General features: G+C 35.9%; 1 protein-coding gene across 1 annotated transcript; it reads right to left on the bottom strand.

Moving 5' to 3' along the window:
* Positions 1-2,057: 2,057 nt before the first annotated feature.
* On the bottom strand, positions 2,058-3,977 carry LOC140875877 (cytochrome P450 83B1-like). Its single transcript, XM_073279700.1, has 2 exons — positions 3,078-3,977; positions 2,058-2,875 (listed from the first exon to the last, which is right to left on the bottom strand). The coding sequence occupies exons 1-2, from the start codon at positions 3,969-3,971 to the stop codon at positions 2,261-2,263; spliced, it is 1,509 nt and encodes a 502-aa protein (XP_073135801.1). The 5' UTR covers positions 3,972-3,977; the 3' UTR covers positions 2,058-2,260.
* Between the last annotated feature and the right edge of the window lie 14,264 nt (positions 3,978-18,241).

Raw genomic sequence — 18,241 nt, 5'->3', positions numbered from 1 at the left:
TACACTTCTCTACTGAAACTCCTCGTATCATAACTTTTCAACCTTAACATCGAGATATAAAGGAAATATTTTTTTCAAATATTACCAATAATCACACTTTAAACTAATAAATACACAAAAATACACTGATTGTGAATACACATAGCACAAATGATATTCTGAATTGTGCTTTTGAGTATATTTCAGTAAACGTGTAACACTTGATTTAAATTTCATCATAATTGATTGAATTCCAAACGTCTGAATTCAAACGACTCTTAAATTCTTATTAAATGTACTTGTACAAAAAATAGACTAGTTTTTAACTTGTCATTTATTTTATATCAGAAATAGTTACAACTTACAAGCTATAAATGATTTTGACTATCAATTCGTTAAGGCACCACTTGGTTCAAATGATTTGGGGCGTTTATCGGTCGGTTCGATTTAACTTGTCCAATTTTGGTACGGTTTTTCGGTTTACAATTTATGAAAAATGTAATTCGAAATCAAATTATTTTACACATGTTCATTCGGTTTTGTACTATATATAATGGACCGATTTATACGGTTAGGTTTGATAGGTTTGATATTATACATAACACAATAAAAAATATATATAAAATTTCATCAAACATGTAATTTAAATAAACAAACACACAACTTAAACTTATAGCTATACAGCGAAAAAGCAAAAAATAACAAATAATACAATGAGCCAATGACAAACAGAAGGTGTATGTCTCGAGAGTTTTACTTTCACCAAGTTTGCTATCAACTTAAGCCATCTAAGAATGAAATTAACAAAATATTAAGATGAAAACAAGAACAAATGAAAAAATTAATTCAGCAGGAAAAATGATAGAACAATAAACAAACAAAATAACTTTGGTAAATCTGTTTTCCAATCCTAGTTTCACGAAATTTTCATTTACAGATCGCTACATGCAAGTTTTGTGAAGCAATAATTATCTACAAATTAAAGTGTAAAAGTGTTGTATCACCACTCACAATCACATACATTTTTGTAACTCACATAAGCAAATTAATCTCATTTAGAGCTAGCTTTATCATTTAAACAAACGAAAATGCATTCAGGTATCAAAAGTGAGGAGACGAGCAGCCAAGTGTCAAGCATCTAACCGATGGGCAGCTTTGGAGTTTTGGAGATCATTTATAATTTGGCGGACGATAGATTTTGTGATTACATCTCTAAACCTAATAAAGGGACTAAATTGTAATATAACTTATATTCCGGTCGGTTCGGTTATTTCGGTTTTTTTAGCATAAAAACTGAAATCGAATCGGAAATCCGAAAAGCTCAAAATTTATATCCAAAATCAAACTGAAAAACCAATTCAAAAAAAAAATTAATTTCGGTTGTTTTATTGGTTATATCCGAATAATGAACACTCCTACAAATGATGAAATTATTGAATTATTAGCGAATGAATGATAAAAAAAATTGGTAGATGGAGAAATCACATAGTATTATGTTTGATATAATTTTTATGTGTGAGATCATTTACAAATCTTTGTACGTACATTCGGCCAAATTGCCCTTAGGCATAATAAAATTACAAGCAAATCAGCAATTACTTCCCTCAACAACTACAGTACTCTTCTACCAAAGAATGTTGGGACAATATATATATATATTTTTCCATGGCAAGAGAGTCATATTGAAATAAAGGTGTATGATTAATTGAGGTATCGTTCATTGATAAATGGACAGGGTACATATATGGGATTAAACTGTCCTTTAAACATACTTGATGCGTTTAAAAATTTCACATCAAATAAATTAACTTGAACTGATAATCAACGAACCAATTTTTTCAATAAAACGATTCGAATGATCCCAAATATTTTTGTGTATGGCTCGCCCCGAGGCGAAGCCACCTTTGACGCTCAAATCAATAAAGGATTCAGTAAAAAAGATATTGAAAATATGTATGAAAAGTGCGTAAAAGCGTATAAAAGAGTTGTAGAAAAGATGTAAAATACATATGTAAAAGATAATTTATTTGATATGTGAAATTTTTGAACGCATCAATACTGATACATGTTTATTTCAGTCTGAAGTACTTATTCTAATGTTCATATATGGTATCTTATGACCGAAGTTTATTATACATATAATATGAAAACCATATATAGTCATCAAACACTTAAGGTAGTGTTTGCAACTACTTACAAATAATTATGGACTTTTTTATACAATAAAAAAGTTCATAATCATTTTTTTAAACACTTGCAAAAATTACCTAATTCCAGCTTACTAATTATATTTGTAGCGTTTGCCCACAAGGCAAAGGTCATTTTTCTTCCGTGGTGTAATTCCAGGAGACACTTCCATGTCCACGTCTTGTTCCTTCATTCCATCAGGCAGCTTCCACTCAAAGGAATAGAGAAGATTGGCAAGTGCAAGCTCAACACCTGCGACACCAAAATTCATTCCGGGACATCCTCTTCTGCCCGATCCAAATGGGATTAGACCGTAATCATGCCCCTTGTAGTCGATAGTGCTATTCAAGAATCGATCCGGCATAAATTCAGTAGGGTTTTCCCAATATTCGGGATCTAAACCGATCGCATGAGTATTGAAATACACCATGGTTTTTGGTGGGATATCGTACCCATCTATGGTGCAATGTTGTATAGTTTCTCTTGGAACGGAGAGCGGAGTTGGAGGAAACATTCTAAGTGTTTCCTTGATGACTGCTTTTAGATAAGGAAGATTTTGGATATCATCATCATCTACGAAGCCTTTGTTTCCTACCACATTCCACACTTCTTCTTGTGCTTTCTTCATTGCTTGGGGTTTCTTGATGAGAGCTGTCATGGCCCACACTATCAACGATGTACTTGTATCGGTTCCAGCAACGAATACATTCTACAATAATAAAAAAGTTTTATGCATAAAATTATTTGTTATTTTTCAAAAAGTTAAAGTAATATTAATAGAAAATTAAAAATAAGTTATATATATGTCGCTAGCTACATCAATATATAACATCGTATCCGCGTAACTCATATATAGATGCTATAAAATAATTGGTAAAAAATAAAAACAAAGGTAGATGTGAAAGTAATACCATTAGAATTCCCTTGATATTATCCCAATCAATGTGAACAGAAGCGGCTTGGTCTTGTTTCAACTTGATCATCAGATCAAGAATGTCCCCATTCATTGATTCAGGCCGATTCGGATCAAGATGATCATCTATAAGTTCTCGATAAAAATCATCCAATTCCTTAACGTTGTTGTCGAGTCTTGAAAGCGCCCCATTAAATTTATCAATCCAACCCAAGAAAGGGAAATAATCACCGAAATAGAAGGCCGTTATGGCCACTTGAGTTTCTTCAAAGACCTCATCGAATCTCCTTTTACCCATTTCATCGTACTTCTTCCCGAATCCGGCTCGACATATGATCCTGTTGATTAGAAAGAAAACGGCCACGCTCACGTTTATGAGCTCGGACGAATCCGATTTCTTGGTCATTTCTTCGATCATGCGAGAAACTTCTTCTTTTCGAATGGGAAGAAACGAAACAACCTGTTTAACGCTAAAAAGATGAATGAGACTCATTTTCCTCATCTCCCTCCAGGTTTCGTTATAACTAGCGAAAGTGATATCTTTGCCGTCGTAAGAATATTTCTTGAAGCCAATGAGTGCTGGCCTGCCCGCCATCGCTAGGTCATTATGTTTCAATGCTAACATGGCTACTCTTGCAGAAGAAATCGCGATCACGTTTCGAGAACCGAATTTCATCCACATGAGAGGGCCATGTTTTTTAGCTAGGTTGTAGAGGTAGAGATGGGGATATGTGGGATCCAATTGATGCAGGATCCCGATTAGCGGGAGCCCTTTGGGACCTGGTGGGAGGCGACCAGTACTTTTCTTGGAATTTTTGGGTTTAAATATAAGATTAAAAAGGATAATCAATGAGAAAGATAGTACTAAGAGAAGGAAAAACATGGTGTTCATGGTAAATATATAAATGTTGTTTTAGGAGTTTGTATTTCTGCTGATCGAGATCATCTCTTTATTTATACTGGCGTGGGATTTGACTATCTGTTTATAATATATATATATATATTCCGTAGCTAGAATGGACTTTCATATGCATGATCTTGTTTTTCTTTGTTTGATAAATATTATGGTTGAAAGTTTCAAAATAAATAACTAAATAAATAAATTAAACGGGATTATCAAATTAATTTTACAAGAGAGACGAGCTCTGAAAACGTGTACTGATGCTATCTATCCCATATGGAAAAAAATTAAATAGAATAATAAATTATAATAGGTTATAGTAAATATCTATACAAACATGAGTTAATTAATAATTTTTGTAAACCAAAATAGCCTTATAGGGACCTATTGCGGGCTGTGACAAAAGATACTTGAATCGATTCAACCTTTTAAAGTGTTTTAATACTTTATATATATATATATATATATATATATATATATATATATATATATAAGCTTTTTTGTTATTTTAATAAATGTTGAAAAAACATTTTTTTTTCTTTTTAAATATAATTAAAAGCAAAAACACAAAAGCTAACTTCTAAAAAAAAGTTTTTTCTTAGTTAGTTAAGTGTTTTTTTCAAAATCGTTTGTATGAAACAATACAATTTTAAGTAAGTGCAAATTGCTCAAAAATCCCCAATGCAACATGTTTTGCTCTGCGCTCCCTAGCCACTTTTTTGTACCACAATTTTTGTTAATTTGTACCACATTTTGTATGGTTTTGTACCACATATTGTATTGTTTTGTACCATATTTTATGACTAGGGACCCCAAAGCAAAATATGTTTGCATTTGGGGATTTTTGAGCAAATTGCCCTTTTAGAAAAGTGTTTTTGAAAAAAAAATTGTTTTTTTATCTTTTGGATTCTCCAACAAACAGGCCCTAAGACTATGGGAAGGCGACTCGCGTTTCGAGATTGATAAATTGATGTCATGGATCGGAAAGTTTAAGCATCACGGAATAAAGTTGTTGAAATGATTTAGTTCAGTAAACATGTAAAAGTTAATTGAGAGCTTAAAGTTTTCTGCACTTGCGAGCATCTTTAGTTTTGAGTGCACTTCAGTTTTGGCAAGATTAATGTGCATGATTACATTCTTAGGTATGTTATAGATTTGATTTCGATGACGAAATATTTTAAAGGATGGAAGATATATAAAGCATGATTAAATGGGTTTTTAGTGTGATAAACCATGTGAAACCAACTTGAGGATGTTCGAAAATGGTTTGAGAAGTCCAAAGAGCTGAGTAGTTCAGATCCATCCGAAGTGGTTCGGAAGCAAGGTTATAAACCCTGCAATGTTATAATGTACAGTGTGTTGTCAAAAGGAGCCTGAAAAGTGTCAAGATCGAACTTTCCGAAGGTGGTTCGGAGCTTCAGAGCTGCATGCGTTGTGAGGTGTCAAAGTGTTGTTGACATGTGAGCTGCATGGGAGATCGGAGCTTCCAAAGTGAGGGGTTGGAGCTTTCGAACGTGATCAGAGCTTTTGAAGTGCAGATCGGAGCTTGCGATCAGTAACATTTAGACGTGGCAAACATTATCGGTACTTCTGGTCTAGGGTTCGGACCTTCCGAACTCCGTCTATAAATAGGTCTTGAATTTCTCATAGTTGGTATGTGTTTGAGGTGTGATTTATGCACGGTGTACAGTTTGAGTATTACCAGTCATGTATTTGAGGCCGATCGATAGTAAGGTGCTACAGGACTTGTAGCGGAGCTGTGTTGGAGTTGTGGCCTTTGACATCGGCTACTGACGATGGATGCAATATAGTCCAAGATCCCTAGTATTTAATGTGAGTATCCATTGGCTTAGTTAAGACTTTTAGATAAGTTTTAGTGATATGAATTCACTTGGCTTGTACTGATGAACTATAGGAACTCGTAGCGCATACCAATAGTTGAGCTACGCAAGCACTGACTGAGATCGCCAACTATTATGCATGCTTATATGTTTTATTTTATGTGCTGTGATACATGTTTTATATATATATATATATATATATATATATATATATATATATTGCATGTGCATATTCATGTTAAACCGTATCTTCTTCAAAATTATCTTTTCAGTAGGGTCACTTTGCCCTACACCCTTGTATATGGTCGGTCCCCAATGTACATCGTGATGACGCAAACTGAAGCTATGGTGATCTAGATGAGTGTGAAATTGACCTGTGGTCAGATTCACTCCTTCTGTCCTATATATATTGTCCTATTTTTTTCACACAAATTAAGAAAAACTTTGAAAATATCAACTATACAAATAAATTTCCAGATTTACCCTTATTTAATGACAACAACATAAAATTGAAGTTCTCTATTTTCCACCCTCATTAGTTCCAAAACCATTTGAATTAATTCCAAAATCAATTACTCTTTCGGATTTTTACAAATTCCGCCAAATTTGAATGATCATTCGGATTCTTAAAATTTTCAATTTAATTAGATATGTGCCCTTTTTTCTCGCCAAAACTATTTTTGAATTTTTAATGGAAAATATAAGAAATACTCCTACAGTTTGATAATCAAAAGTTCAACAAAAAAAATGAACAGTGAACCACAATTCCCTTCCAATGATTTGAATGCCTCGCTGGAAGATATTACCTCATCTGGCAATAACTATGTTCATTCTCCACAAAATATTCCGATTGATTTGAATCAATTACCAGAAGAAGATGACATTCTTTGCAATGGCAACATAGAGTCTAACCTTTTGAATCAGCCTCGAAAAAAAAAGATGAATTAGGACGTAGGAGATGTGAATTGTTAAAAATATACCAAATTTGTGTTTTGGAAGATGAATGTCTATTTTTCTATACATTTTCCAAGATATTAGAAATACAATTAATAACAGGTTTACATATTTTCAAAAACTAGTTAACAACAGAATACCCAAATTAAATAAGGGTATAATAGTAAAAGAGGATAATAAAAGCTTACTAAATATAGTATATGCCTATAAATTTGGGACATACGAAAAAATAAAATAGGACAATGTATATAGGACGGAGGGAGTATTACACACTCATTTGGTGCCTAGTCTGAGCAGCACTTGATGGTTGACTAATTATCCAATCATATTGAATGCATCGTTTCAGTCTGTATACTCATATTTATGTACTAAGCAAGTGTCGATCACGTTTTTGTTTATTTACCATGGAAACCCCATTAGACGGGACCGTTGCAGGCTATTCAAAAGACAGATCAGTGTTCAGTCGGTGACCATATCCTGGGATCAGAGGTTAAAATAGGTTTAGTTTAAGTTCATTTTCGTTATTTGAATATTCGATTAAGTTGTATATTAATTTTACTTTGGTTTTCCGTGTCATATTCGGGGTATACTGCCAGATTTGTATTTAATTAAGTTTTCACGGTCTTACTATGACTATGTTTATCTTCTTAAGTTATTTGCATGTCTAAGTATTAAGTTAGTAGGTGATCTAGGTCTAGCCACTACAAGTATTGACTTCGCAATAACAACTAATTTCTCCTTCCTTTTTCCTTCAACTAATTCAAATTCATACTTCTTTAAATTTGCAAAGAGATCATGTAATTCCCGCTTGTTCAAGTCCTTGGACTCCCTCATTGCCATTTTTTTTGTCCCACTACTTTCACAATCCACATGTAGTAGCTCGACTACTAACTTAACTAATTCCTTTTCTAAAACATAATTAAGGGATTGTCAAATGGTTAAAGGAGTAGAAAATCGGATTTATAATGATTAGAAATGGTTTCTTGAACTTTGAGTACTGGGACAGTTCAAAAGTTACGAACAAGTTAGGAATCTAGAATGACTGATCAGAAGGTTCGAGTAGTTCGAAGGTTCTGAACTAGAGATCGGTAGTTCCGATCTTGTGTTATATAGAGTATGGGCTTTGATTGGATGATTAGACTTAAGAGAGTACAAAATCTTTGAACTAGGTTTGGCAGTTCCTAAATGTTGTCGGCATCTGAGTTGTCCAATCAAAGACACGTTGTTGGTGGAGAACGATCAAAAGCATGATCGAAAGATCCAATTGCGAGTTCGGAATTTCCGATTATCGCCTAAATATAGAGGGCCGAGAGCTCATTTTCAAATGCTCATTACAAATTCTCTATCTTGATTTCTACTAGCTTTTAGGGTCTCTTAGGAGTCCTATTCGAAGGACAGGAAGCGACAAAGCGCTGTCGGGGTTGTAGCGGAGTTGTGCCCAAGTTGTGAGGATATCGACATCAGTGGATTAATGACGGACGCATGTATAATAATAGAATCAGTTTAGCTTAAGTGAGTATATACTAATCTAGTTAAGGCATTTAGAGAATAAATAGTGATACAGTGATTGTCTGTTTATAGTTTTGGACCAGGGGACTTATACTGCAAGGTTAACTAATTTGAGGTACGGACGTACTATCCGAGATACCCTGGTTGAGTATGCTTGTATATGTTTGCAAGTTTTATGTGGCATTGATTATATGTGTATTTATCATGTCACATATATTATGCTGCATGCATTGGCACGTTGAGCCTGTTTTTATTGATATTACCAGTAGAGGGGTCACTCAGCCCCAGTATACTTGTATATGGATACCATGTATTAGAACCTAATGGTGGGGATTTAGGTTCTATTGGCAACTTTAGCAATTTAAAGCGATTATGCAAGTACGCAAGTGAAAGACTTAAATCAATCAAAAATAAATGCAGTAAATAAATTCGATAAGTAAATAAAGCAGTAAAGAGATAGGATATGTTTATGGAAGTTCGACAATAAATCGTCTACGTCTTCCCTTCTTGGTTAAGGTCGATTTACCAAGGATCCACTAGCAATTCAAACGTCTTGACCTTGATGGCCCCAAGGATAGTCGTACAACAACAACACGATCACCGCGTCGATAACTTTACAACTCAATACAACTTGGCCTTAAGGGCTCCAAGGATAGCCTCACAACTCGAACAACTCGGGCTTCACACTCGAGTAAACACAACACCAATTTTTAAGAACTTGTACAACTTGATACAAATGTATATTTTGAGTGACTTGAAATAGGCTATAAAATTCTTGAATTATGGTCGAATATTGCTTGAAGGGTAGAAGAGTCGAAGGTGAGTTGGATGCTTCAAAATGGCCTCGAAATGCCTCTATTTATAGTGTTGCAAATGGCAGAGATCGAAACGTCCTTTCGGGATCGGAGCATCCATTCCTTAGCAATTCAAATTGAAAAATATTTGGTGCCAAAACTGTTCGGAGCATCTGATCTTACTTCGGAGCGTCCGTTCGGCGCACTATTGGCCGCAATTCGTCCGACAAATCTTGTCACCGCCACAGCAAGATCGGATCGTCCGATCCTTGGATCGGACCGTCCGATGGTCCTTCCGAAGTCTTCATCCAAGTTTCCAATTATGTTTGAGATGTCTTGAATTTTCAACTTGTTTTCAATATTTTTTAGTCTGTCAGTTTAGTCCATCAACTTGAAATTTTGAAATTAAGTGTAATTAATATCTGCAAGTTTCTCAATTTAAACCATTAGTAACAATTTAACCTAGTTTTTTAGAATTATCAAAACAAGATAAGTTATCGTATTAAAAACATTAATCTCACTTAAGAGATTTATATGCGTTTAAGGCGTAACAATCTCCCCGTTTTTTATAATCACAAAACTTGGTTAAACAAGATATATAATATGCAGTAATTTAAACAAATTAAAATACGCATATAAAAGCTCCCCCTAAATTTAACAAGAAGTTAATAACAGTTTTAACAAATTGTTTATCACATAATCAATTTTTATTCTTCCTCTTAGTATTTTATTATTTTTTCATTAAACATTTAACCAAATTAATTCACCCCTTTTTGTGATAATCAAAAAATAATAATAAATAACAAAACAATGTAATAAAAATTTCATTAATAAGCAAATAAATCTCAAATACAACTTAAATACAACAAAGATATAAATCTAAGAATCATCATCTGAAGCATCCTTAAGAAGGTTTTCTTCCAATAAATTGAGTATCTCATTGACAAAGTCAAAAGAGCCTCGCATCTCCTATGACGCCTAAGTTCCATAATTTAAATTTCATGTCTAAATTAGATTTGATATTTAAATTTCTAAAATTCATGGTAATTTAAATGCTTTAAATTTCTTTAGGATTTAATTTCTCAAATATTTAAATTTATTTATTAGAGATACTTGAAATTAGTGACCTTCTGCTCCGGCACGCGGTAAAGGTGGACACAGCGGGAAAACCTCATATTCTAAATTTTTATGACCTAAAATTCATGAGAGATGAATAAAATAAAAATAAAATTTTATTTTAAATTTTTCGGATAAAAAAAATCGCGTAGGTGCATACTTGCGCGTAATTTCCATTATTTCTCAGAAATTGGCCTTTTTGGACCCGGACTAGTGAAATTATATTCTTAATATTTAAATTAAAGATTTTAGACTTAGAAAATTTAAAATGAGTGCAAAATCTTAAAACCTAAAGTTGTAATATTAAAAATAGCACTTTTATTAGTGAAATATCACTTTTGTGCATACCCTACACTCACACTGTAGTGACCCAACCCGGATCCACTACCTAATCAGAGTTAGAGCATAATTAACCATGCATTTAATAGTAAATAAATAAATCGCTGCGGAAAACTTAATTAAACACTGCCCGGCAGAATACAACCGGTAAAAAAAAACAAATTCGATTATACAACCCAATCGAATTAACATAAAATAAAACCTACAACTAATCCTGTTGTCTTCACTGGTCACTGGCTCCTCCAAGCTACTGGTGCTCAATCCTGCACCTACACATGTCCCGTCGAATGGGGTGCCAGATACACATAAAATACTGGACGTGAGAGACTACGCTCAATACGAAAGCACGGGTAAACATATAAACATGATGCATGCATATGAATATGACTAGGTATCCATATCTGGGATAACTGTATACAACTGCTCAAAATGGCGCCTAGGACATGAGTGGTACAACCCGTGGAGCAAACCCTGCGTACACTGCTCATTCCTACCGAACGTGGACCGTGTCACCCAGATGCTAGTTCTACCCAACCCGTCGGTCACTGGGCGCTAGACATCAACCGACCAATTAGGGCTGAGCGGCCCTCCATGGCTTATCTCAAAAGATGTACAGGCACAATATGATATGCACATGCCGCATAATAATCCATGCAAAATATGACACATAAATGCAACACATAAGCATGCATACCCGTTGTCTATCTCAGTCAGTACTTACGTACCTTTCTTAGACAGTTCTTAGCAGTCCCACTCTAGATTCCAAGTCTATCATCAACCCTAAAATGCAAATACCCAAGCATCATTCAATAAGCTCTAAAAGCCTTAACTAAGATATTGCATACTCCTAAATATTTTAAGAAGGCCATAGCTATACCTGCATCCGTTGTCAGCTCACTGATGGCGACTATCCAACCACTTGGGCATACTACTGCTGCAGCTCTACAGCTACGAGAACAGCTCCGCTACTCGGATACCGCCCTGCTACTATGTCAGACACTGTCTGGCTATAGCAGAATATATTCCCTACTCCAACTCTAAAATAAGAGTACCCAAAGCCCTAAAATAGGGCCACATGGGGGAATGAGAGGAAATTGGTGCGAGTTGGAAATGAGCTTCTCGGCCTCATTTTATAGACAAGGGTTCGGACCGTCTGAACCTCACTTCGGACCGTACGATCCTTGCATGCTTGGCAAGTGTCTCTGCCAGCACTTCGGACCGTCCGATCCTGCACTTAGGATCATCTGAAGTCACCCTCGTGACATCACTATTATCTTGGGACAGCTGGATGCACACGAACGGATCCTCCAAACTCAGTTCGGATTGCCCGATCCTCCCGAACCTTTCCCACCAATTTGAGCGTCCTGGATCCATTTTTGAACTCCTTAGACTTGTTAGGAAATCCCTTAATCATGTTTGACTAAATCTAAACATGATCACATGATTAATTACTCATTAATCATTAATTATGGATACAGGTCACTACACACACACACTAATACCTGCATATACACTACACTTAAAATATCACACCACACATTTAACCCTAGCATTTTTTTAAATCCCTTCAGCCGCCTCACTCCTATCTCCCCCATTCTCATGCCATCTTCCATTCCACTCACTTCTTTCCATTGGCTTCACCGTTTTTCCACTCCTCCACTTTCCGACCGCCGGCCCAGCCACCAAACTGCCACCTTGCCGCCTAAAGGTCCATCTTAGGAAGAGTTTTAGCTGCTGGTCGTGGTGAAGAAGTGCCCAGCCGTCCCCTTCTTTTTTTGTTCTTCTAGTTGAGGCAAGAAAACTTCATTCTTTTTTTAAAAACCAAGCATAGGAGATATGTTTCTTGACTCTTTTCCTTAAAATTCAAATTTAGAAGATTTTTATTGTGTATATGTGTGTGTGTGTGTTCGGTTTCAGCAGGGGTAAGGGGACTTGGAGTTTGTTTTTGTGTATTTCAATTTCTAGCATGTTTATTGAACTTGTACAGGTGAATTTCTTGCATCTAAATGGAATTTGCATGATTGGAACAAAAAATCAGATTATACATGTTGATTTCAATCCATTTTCGTGTGTGTTTGGATGGTTTTATGTCTCACATGGTGTGGGAACCCGGGTTGCTAATCTTATCTTAGGGCAATTTATTGTAATTAACAATTAAACAAGTATTTAAAAGAATTAAAGGAACAAGAGCTCAAAAAAAAAAATTTTTTTTAAAAGGCTACAGTGTCTCGCTCGATCGGGTAAACTTGACCGATCGAGCGAGCATAAATGCTCAAAGGCTCTGTTTCTCATTTTTGTGCCTCGCTCGATCGGTGAATTTCTACCGATTGAGCGAGCAACACAACTCGATCCTCAGTTTTGCAAAAACGCTGCCTCGCTCGATCGGTGGATTTCTACCGATCGAGCGAGAACAATACTCGATTCTTCTGCCTAGCCAAATAATGGCCTCGCTCGATCGGTGCAATTCTACCGATCGAGCGGGCTCTACATACAGCAAATTCTGCTGTCAAAAATCTGCTACCAAAGAATGGAGAAACAAGTCATACTCTTTTATACATGCTACAAAATTAAATACATGCCATCTAATAACTTCTTACAAGCTTCTAAACATAATAAACATAAACTAGCATGTATTCAAGCCACAATATACAAAGTTCTTGTATCACTTCTAGCATAGTTCAACAACATAAAGTAAAAGTCTTCTACTTAAGCCCGTGTCCATACTTGCTATGTTTCTACTTCGAGCTATCCTTGTCTTTTCTGACTAGCTCCTGCCCCACCTATTGCCATGCACACATACAAAACAAAGCAATAGCCAGACAACTCCGGTGAGAATAAAATCCCAGTATAAACAACTTAAAACGCGAGATAATAAACGTGAATGCAATGCAAATGGCAAAGGAAGGCTATCAAGCTGATATTAATAAAGTTTAATTCTTTGGGATCCCGAGGAATAAAATACTATCAAACCACCGACACTCCCATTAGAGGCGGCATCAAGTATTTTAGTCCTATGACTTTGGTACAATTATAGAGAGTCTTCTGGCTCTGAAAGCGAAGGCTGCAATCCATGCCACTCAACTATAATTCACCAAACGTCATATGCACTCTAGGCTTTTAACCCTCTGTGCTTTTTAGGCTGGAGTTCAAGATGAATGCAACATATTCTGTATGCATTAACAGCTGTAAAACATCTTGAACAACTAATCATATAAGCAAGCAAAGCAATACAAGCAAGTAATCACATAAGAAACATAAATAAGCAAGTATGTGATTGACATGGGAATACTTGAAATGAAAGCTATTTCAAGCGTTCTATCACATCTGGATTCGCTGTCATTTATACCTTTCAATAACACGTCTGAAAGTACTTCAAGTCTGCAAAGACATCAATGATAAAGCATATCAAACGGTTGCTCAAGTTCTCAACTCAAACTCAAATACAATGCTAGCAAACCTTGCTTCAACTTCTTCTCGTTGCGACTCGGCACTCTCGATTCGTAAATCCTCGATTGAAAGCTGAGAAATAACATGTCAAAGAGCTAACAAGATCATATGCAACTCAAACCATGCTTCTTTGAATCAAGAATATCAAAGTCTTGACATTTTACGAATCGACGGCATAACGGCTACAAACCGGCAATCCAAACAATATCCAAATCAATATACCAATCAAGATAACTCATCATATCCACTCAATCCCATCAAAAACATCACAATCACATAGTGTAGGGTTCGAATATTTGCTTCTTAAAATCATATAAAATCCGAACGATAGTCTTTTTCCGAACCGTCTGCGAATACACGATCGGTACAGCTGATAAATGCTTATATCTTAAAATCATAAATTTCCATTTTCAACATAAAATTAAAGTCTGAGAAAGATGAATGAAACTTGTACCAAAACGAAGGTCTCGGAGCGGTGATCGCAGATATATATTTATCTGGGATTTCTGACAACCGGAACGCAAGATATCGGAGCTTTTGCGGATAAAAATGGCTTGGGACAAGGGTTCAGCCGATGTTCTGCCTCTTTTCTTTTCTTTTGCTGATAACACACGTGAATTGCATATGAAGCAAGTGGAAAAGATGATAAATATATGCATATTTGCAGTTTAGTCCCTGAACTTTTGGCTATTTGCAATTCAGTCCCCGAAAAAGCGATTTAATTCAATTTCAACCCTTTTCAATTTAAGAATATTAGAATTTAATTCTAAACTCTAAATATTTCCAAATTAAATATTTTCGGATTAAAATTAAATAATCCCGAGCCTTACATTTCTCCCTCACTAAGACATGAGTTCGTCTTCGAAATCATAAGCAAGCTGTATGGACAATCTGTATACACATAAGATAAGGAAATAACATAAAGCAGAATAAGAACTCACATCAATGAAACAACTCTGGAAATCTCTGTCTCATGTCTGATTCAGTCTCCCAAGTCGCTTCTTCAGTGCCATGCCGACTCCACTGAATCTTGACTAGCTGAATTGTCTTGTTTCTGAGCTGTTTATCTTTGCGATCAAGAATCTGAATAGGCTGCTCAAAATAACTGAGAGTCTCGTCAAGTTCAGCTTCATCAGGCTGAAGAATATGGGAAGGATCAGGCTGATACTTCCGCAGCATAGAGACATGGAATACGTCATGAATACCAGACAAAGATGGAGGAAGAGCGAGTCGATAAGCAAGATCGCCTATCTTCTCGATAATCTCATACGGACCAATAAAACGTGGAGATAACTTTCCTCTCTTGCCAAATCTGACTGTACCTCTAAACGGAGAAATCTTCAAGAAAACTCTGTCTCCCTAATCAAAAGATAGAGGTCGTCGTCTGATATTTGCATACTTTGCTTGTCTGTCCTGAGCTGTTTTCATTCTTTTCTGAATAAGCTTTACTTTCTCTGTCATTTCTCGGATCATATCAGGCCCAACATCAGGAACATCTGAGATATCATCCCAGTACAACGGTGATCTGCATTTCTTTCCGTACAGTGCTTCAAAAGGAGCCATCTCAATGCTCGTCTGATAGCTATTATTATAAGAGAATTCTGCAAGTGGTAATGAATCTTGCCAACTAGTACCAAAATCTAGTACTACAGCTCTTAACATATCCTCAAGTTTCTGGATAGTCCGCTCTGACTGTCCGTCTGTTTGAGGATGATAAGCTGTACTCAGATGCAATTGAGTACCAAGAGCTTGTTGCAAGCTATGCCAAAAGTGTGATGTAAATCTAGGGTCTCGATCTGAAAAAATAGATTTAGGCACACCATGTAATCTTACCACTTCTCTGACGTAGATTTCTGCCATCTGATCATGTCTGTACGTCATTCTGTACGGAATAAAACATGCTGATTTCGTCAAACGATCAATAATCACCCAAATGGCATCACACCCTCTGGATGAACGTGGTAGCTGTGTAACGAAATCCATGGAAATGTGATCCCATTTCCATTCTGGAACTGATAGACTCTGCAATAGACCACCTGGTTTCTTTCTTTCTACTTTTACTTGTTGGAAATTCAAGCATTTAGACACAAAATATGTGACATTTGCTTTTATCTATTTCCACCAATACTGTGTCTTCAGATCATTATACATTTTCCTGCCACCAGGATGAATACTGAATCGACTGCTGTGAGCCTCTTTTAATATCTGCTGTTTCAAAGCTGAAACATCTGGAACAACAATTCTGTTATTCACATATAAAAAATCATCAGCACTGACCTGATATTCAGATTTATGTCCATATCTGACCATAGCAATAGAATTCTGAATATTCTGATCCTCAGCTCGTATAGCAAAAACACGGATAGGTTGCATATCTGTTTCAAATATTAATCCAGAAATACAACAATCTTCCACCATTTGAGATACACCTATCGTAGACAAGGATAAAGAACATACTTTTCTACTTAAGGCGTCTGTAGCTGCATTAGATTTTCCAGAATAATATTTAATCTCGCAATCGAAATCTTTCAATAAATCAAGCCATCGACGTTGTCTCATATTCAATTATGATTGCGAAAACAGATATTTCAAACTTTTGAAATCCAAAAAGATTTCAAACTTCTCACCATAAAGATAATGTCGTCATATCTTCAATGCAAAGACAATAGCGGCAAGTTCCAGATCATGGATAGGATATCGAGTCTCGTGTGGCTTTAACTGTCTCGAAGCATAAGCAATAACATGCCCTCTCTGCATAAGCACACAACCCAGACCCTTGTGAGAAGCATCACAATAGACTACAAAATCACCCGTACCTGATGGAATCGTCAAGACAGGTGCACTGGTAAGCCTCTTCTTCAACTCCAAGAAACTAGTTTCACAGGCTTCAGTCCAGACATACGGCTTATTTTTCTGTGTCAGTTGCGTAATAGGCTTCGCAATACTGGAAAAGTCTCTGATAAAACGTCTATAATAACCAGCCAAGCCCATAAAACTCCGTATTTCTGGCACTGATGTAGGTCTAGGCCAATTCAATACAGCCTCGACCTTGCTTGGATCCACTGAAATCCCATTACCTGAAATAATATGCCCAAGAAACACAACTTTCTGCAACCAAAATTCACATTTCGATAACTTGGCATATAATTTCTCATTTCTCAAAGTCTGTAAAATGAGTCGGAGATGTTCAGCATGCTCATGTACATTCTTGGAATAGATCAAGATATCATCGATAAAAATAATGACAAAGTCATCCAAATATTTCTGAAATACCCGATTCATCAATCTCATAAATACTGCAGGAGCATTGGTTAAACCAAAAGGCATGACGATGAATTCATAATGTCCATACCTTGTTCTGAAAGCAGTTTTAGGAATATCTTCATCTCGTACTCTCAGTTGATGATATCCGGATCGCAAATCAATCTTAGAATAGATAGCTGAACCCTGTAATTGGTCAAACAAATCATCTATTCTAGGCAGTGGATATTCATTCTTGATGGTTACCTTATTCAGTTGCCGATAATCAATGCATAAGCGCATGGAACCATCTTTCTTTTGTACAAACAGTACCGGAGCGCCCCAAGGTGAAACACTCGGTCTAATGTACCCCTTGGCTAACAAATCTTCCAATTGATCCTTCAACTCCTTCAATTCAATAGGTGTCATTCTGTAAGGAGCTTTGGATATTGGTTGTGTACCTGACATTAAATCAATGCTGAAATCTATCTCTCGTACTGGAGGTAAACCAGGAATTTCATCAGGAAATACATCAGCAAATTCATGCACAACTGGAATATCTATTACTGCTGAAATGGATTTCAATACATCGACTGCATAAATCAGAAATCCTTCCGCCCCTCTCTGCAATAAACGGGTCATAGATAACACAGATATCAAAGGGATCTTGGCTCGAGAACCCTTACCGTAGAATTTCCATTCAGATGCCATTTCTGGTCTAAATCGAACCACTTTCTGGAAACAATCTACAGTTGCCCTGTACTTGGTTAACATGTCGATACCAACAATACAATCGAAATCTGATAATCCAAGTACTATACAATCTATATCAATCACATTCCTGTCATATTGCAAAGCACAATTTCGAATCATTCGAACAGATATAATACCTTCACCCAAAGGTGATGAAATAGAAACAACAGTAGGCAATGGCTCAGAAGATAAAGAATGCATCATAACAAATTGTTCAGATATGAATGTATGTGATGCACCTGTATCTATCAAAACATAGACAGGATAA

This window comes from Henckelia pumila, chromosome 1 (assembly GCF_033568475.1).
Source record: "Henckelia pumila isolate YLH828 chromosome 1, ASM3356847v2, whole genome shotgun sequence".
Classification (NCBI taxonomy): Eukaryota; Viridiplantae; Streptophyta; class Magnoliopsida; order Lamiales; family Gesneriaceae; genus Henckelia; species Henckelia pumila.
The sequence above is the reverse complement of the archived record's forward strand: the minus strand, read 5'-3'. Positions and strand labels throughout refer to the sequence as shown.

Coding starts and splice junctions, on each gene's coding strand:
- LOC140875877 (XM_073279700.1), bottom strand. CDS start 3,971: ATGAACACCATGTTTTTCCTTCTCTTAGTACTATCTTTCTCATTGATT. Junction 2,876..3,077: donor ATATCAAGGGAATTCTAATG/GTATTACTTTCA, acceptor TTATTATTGTAG/AATGTATTCGTTGCTGGAAC.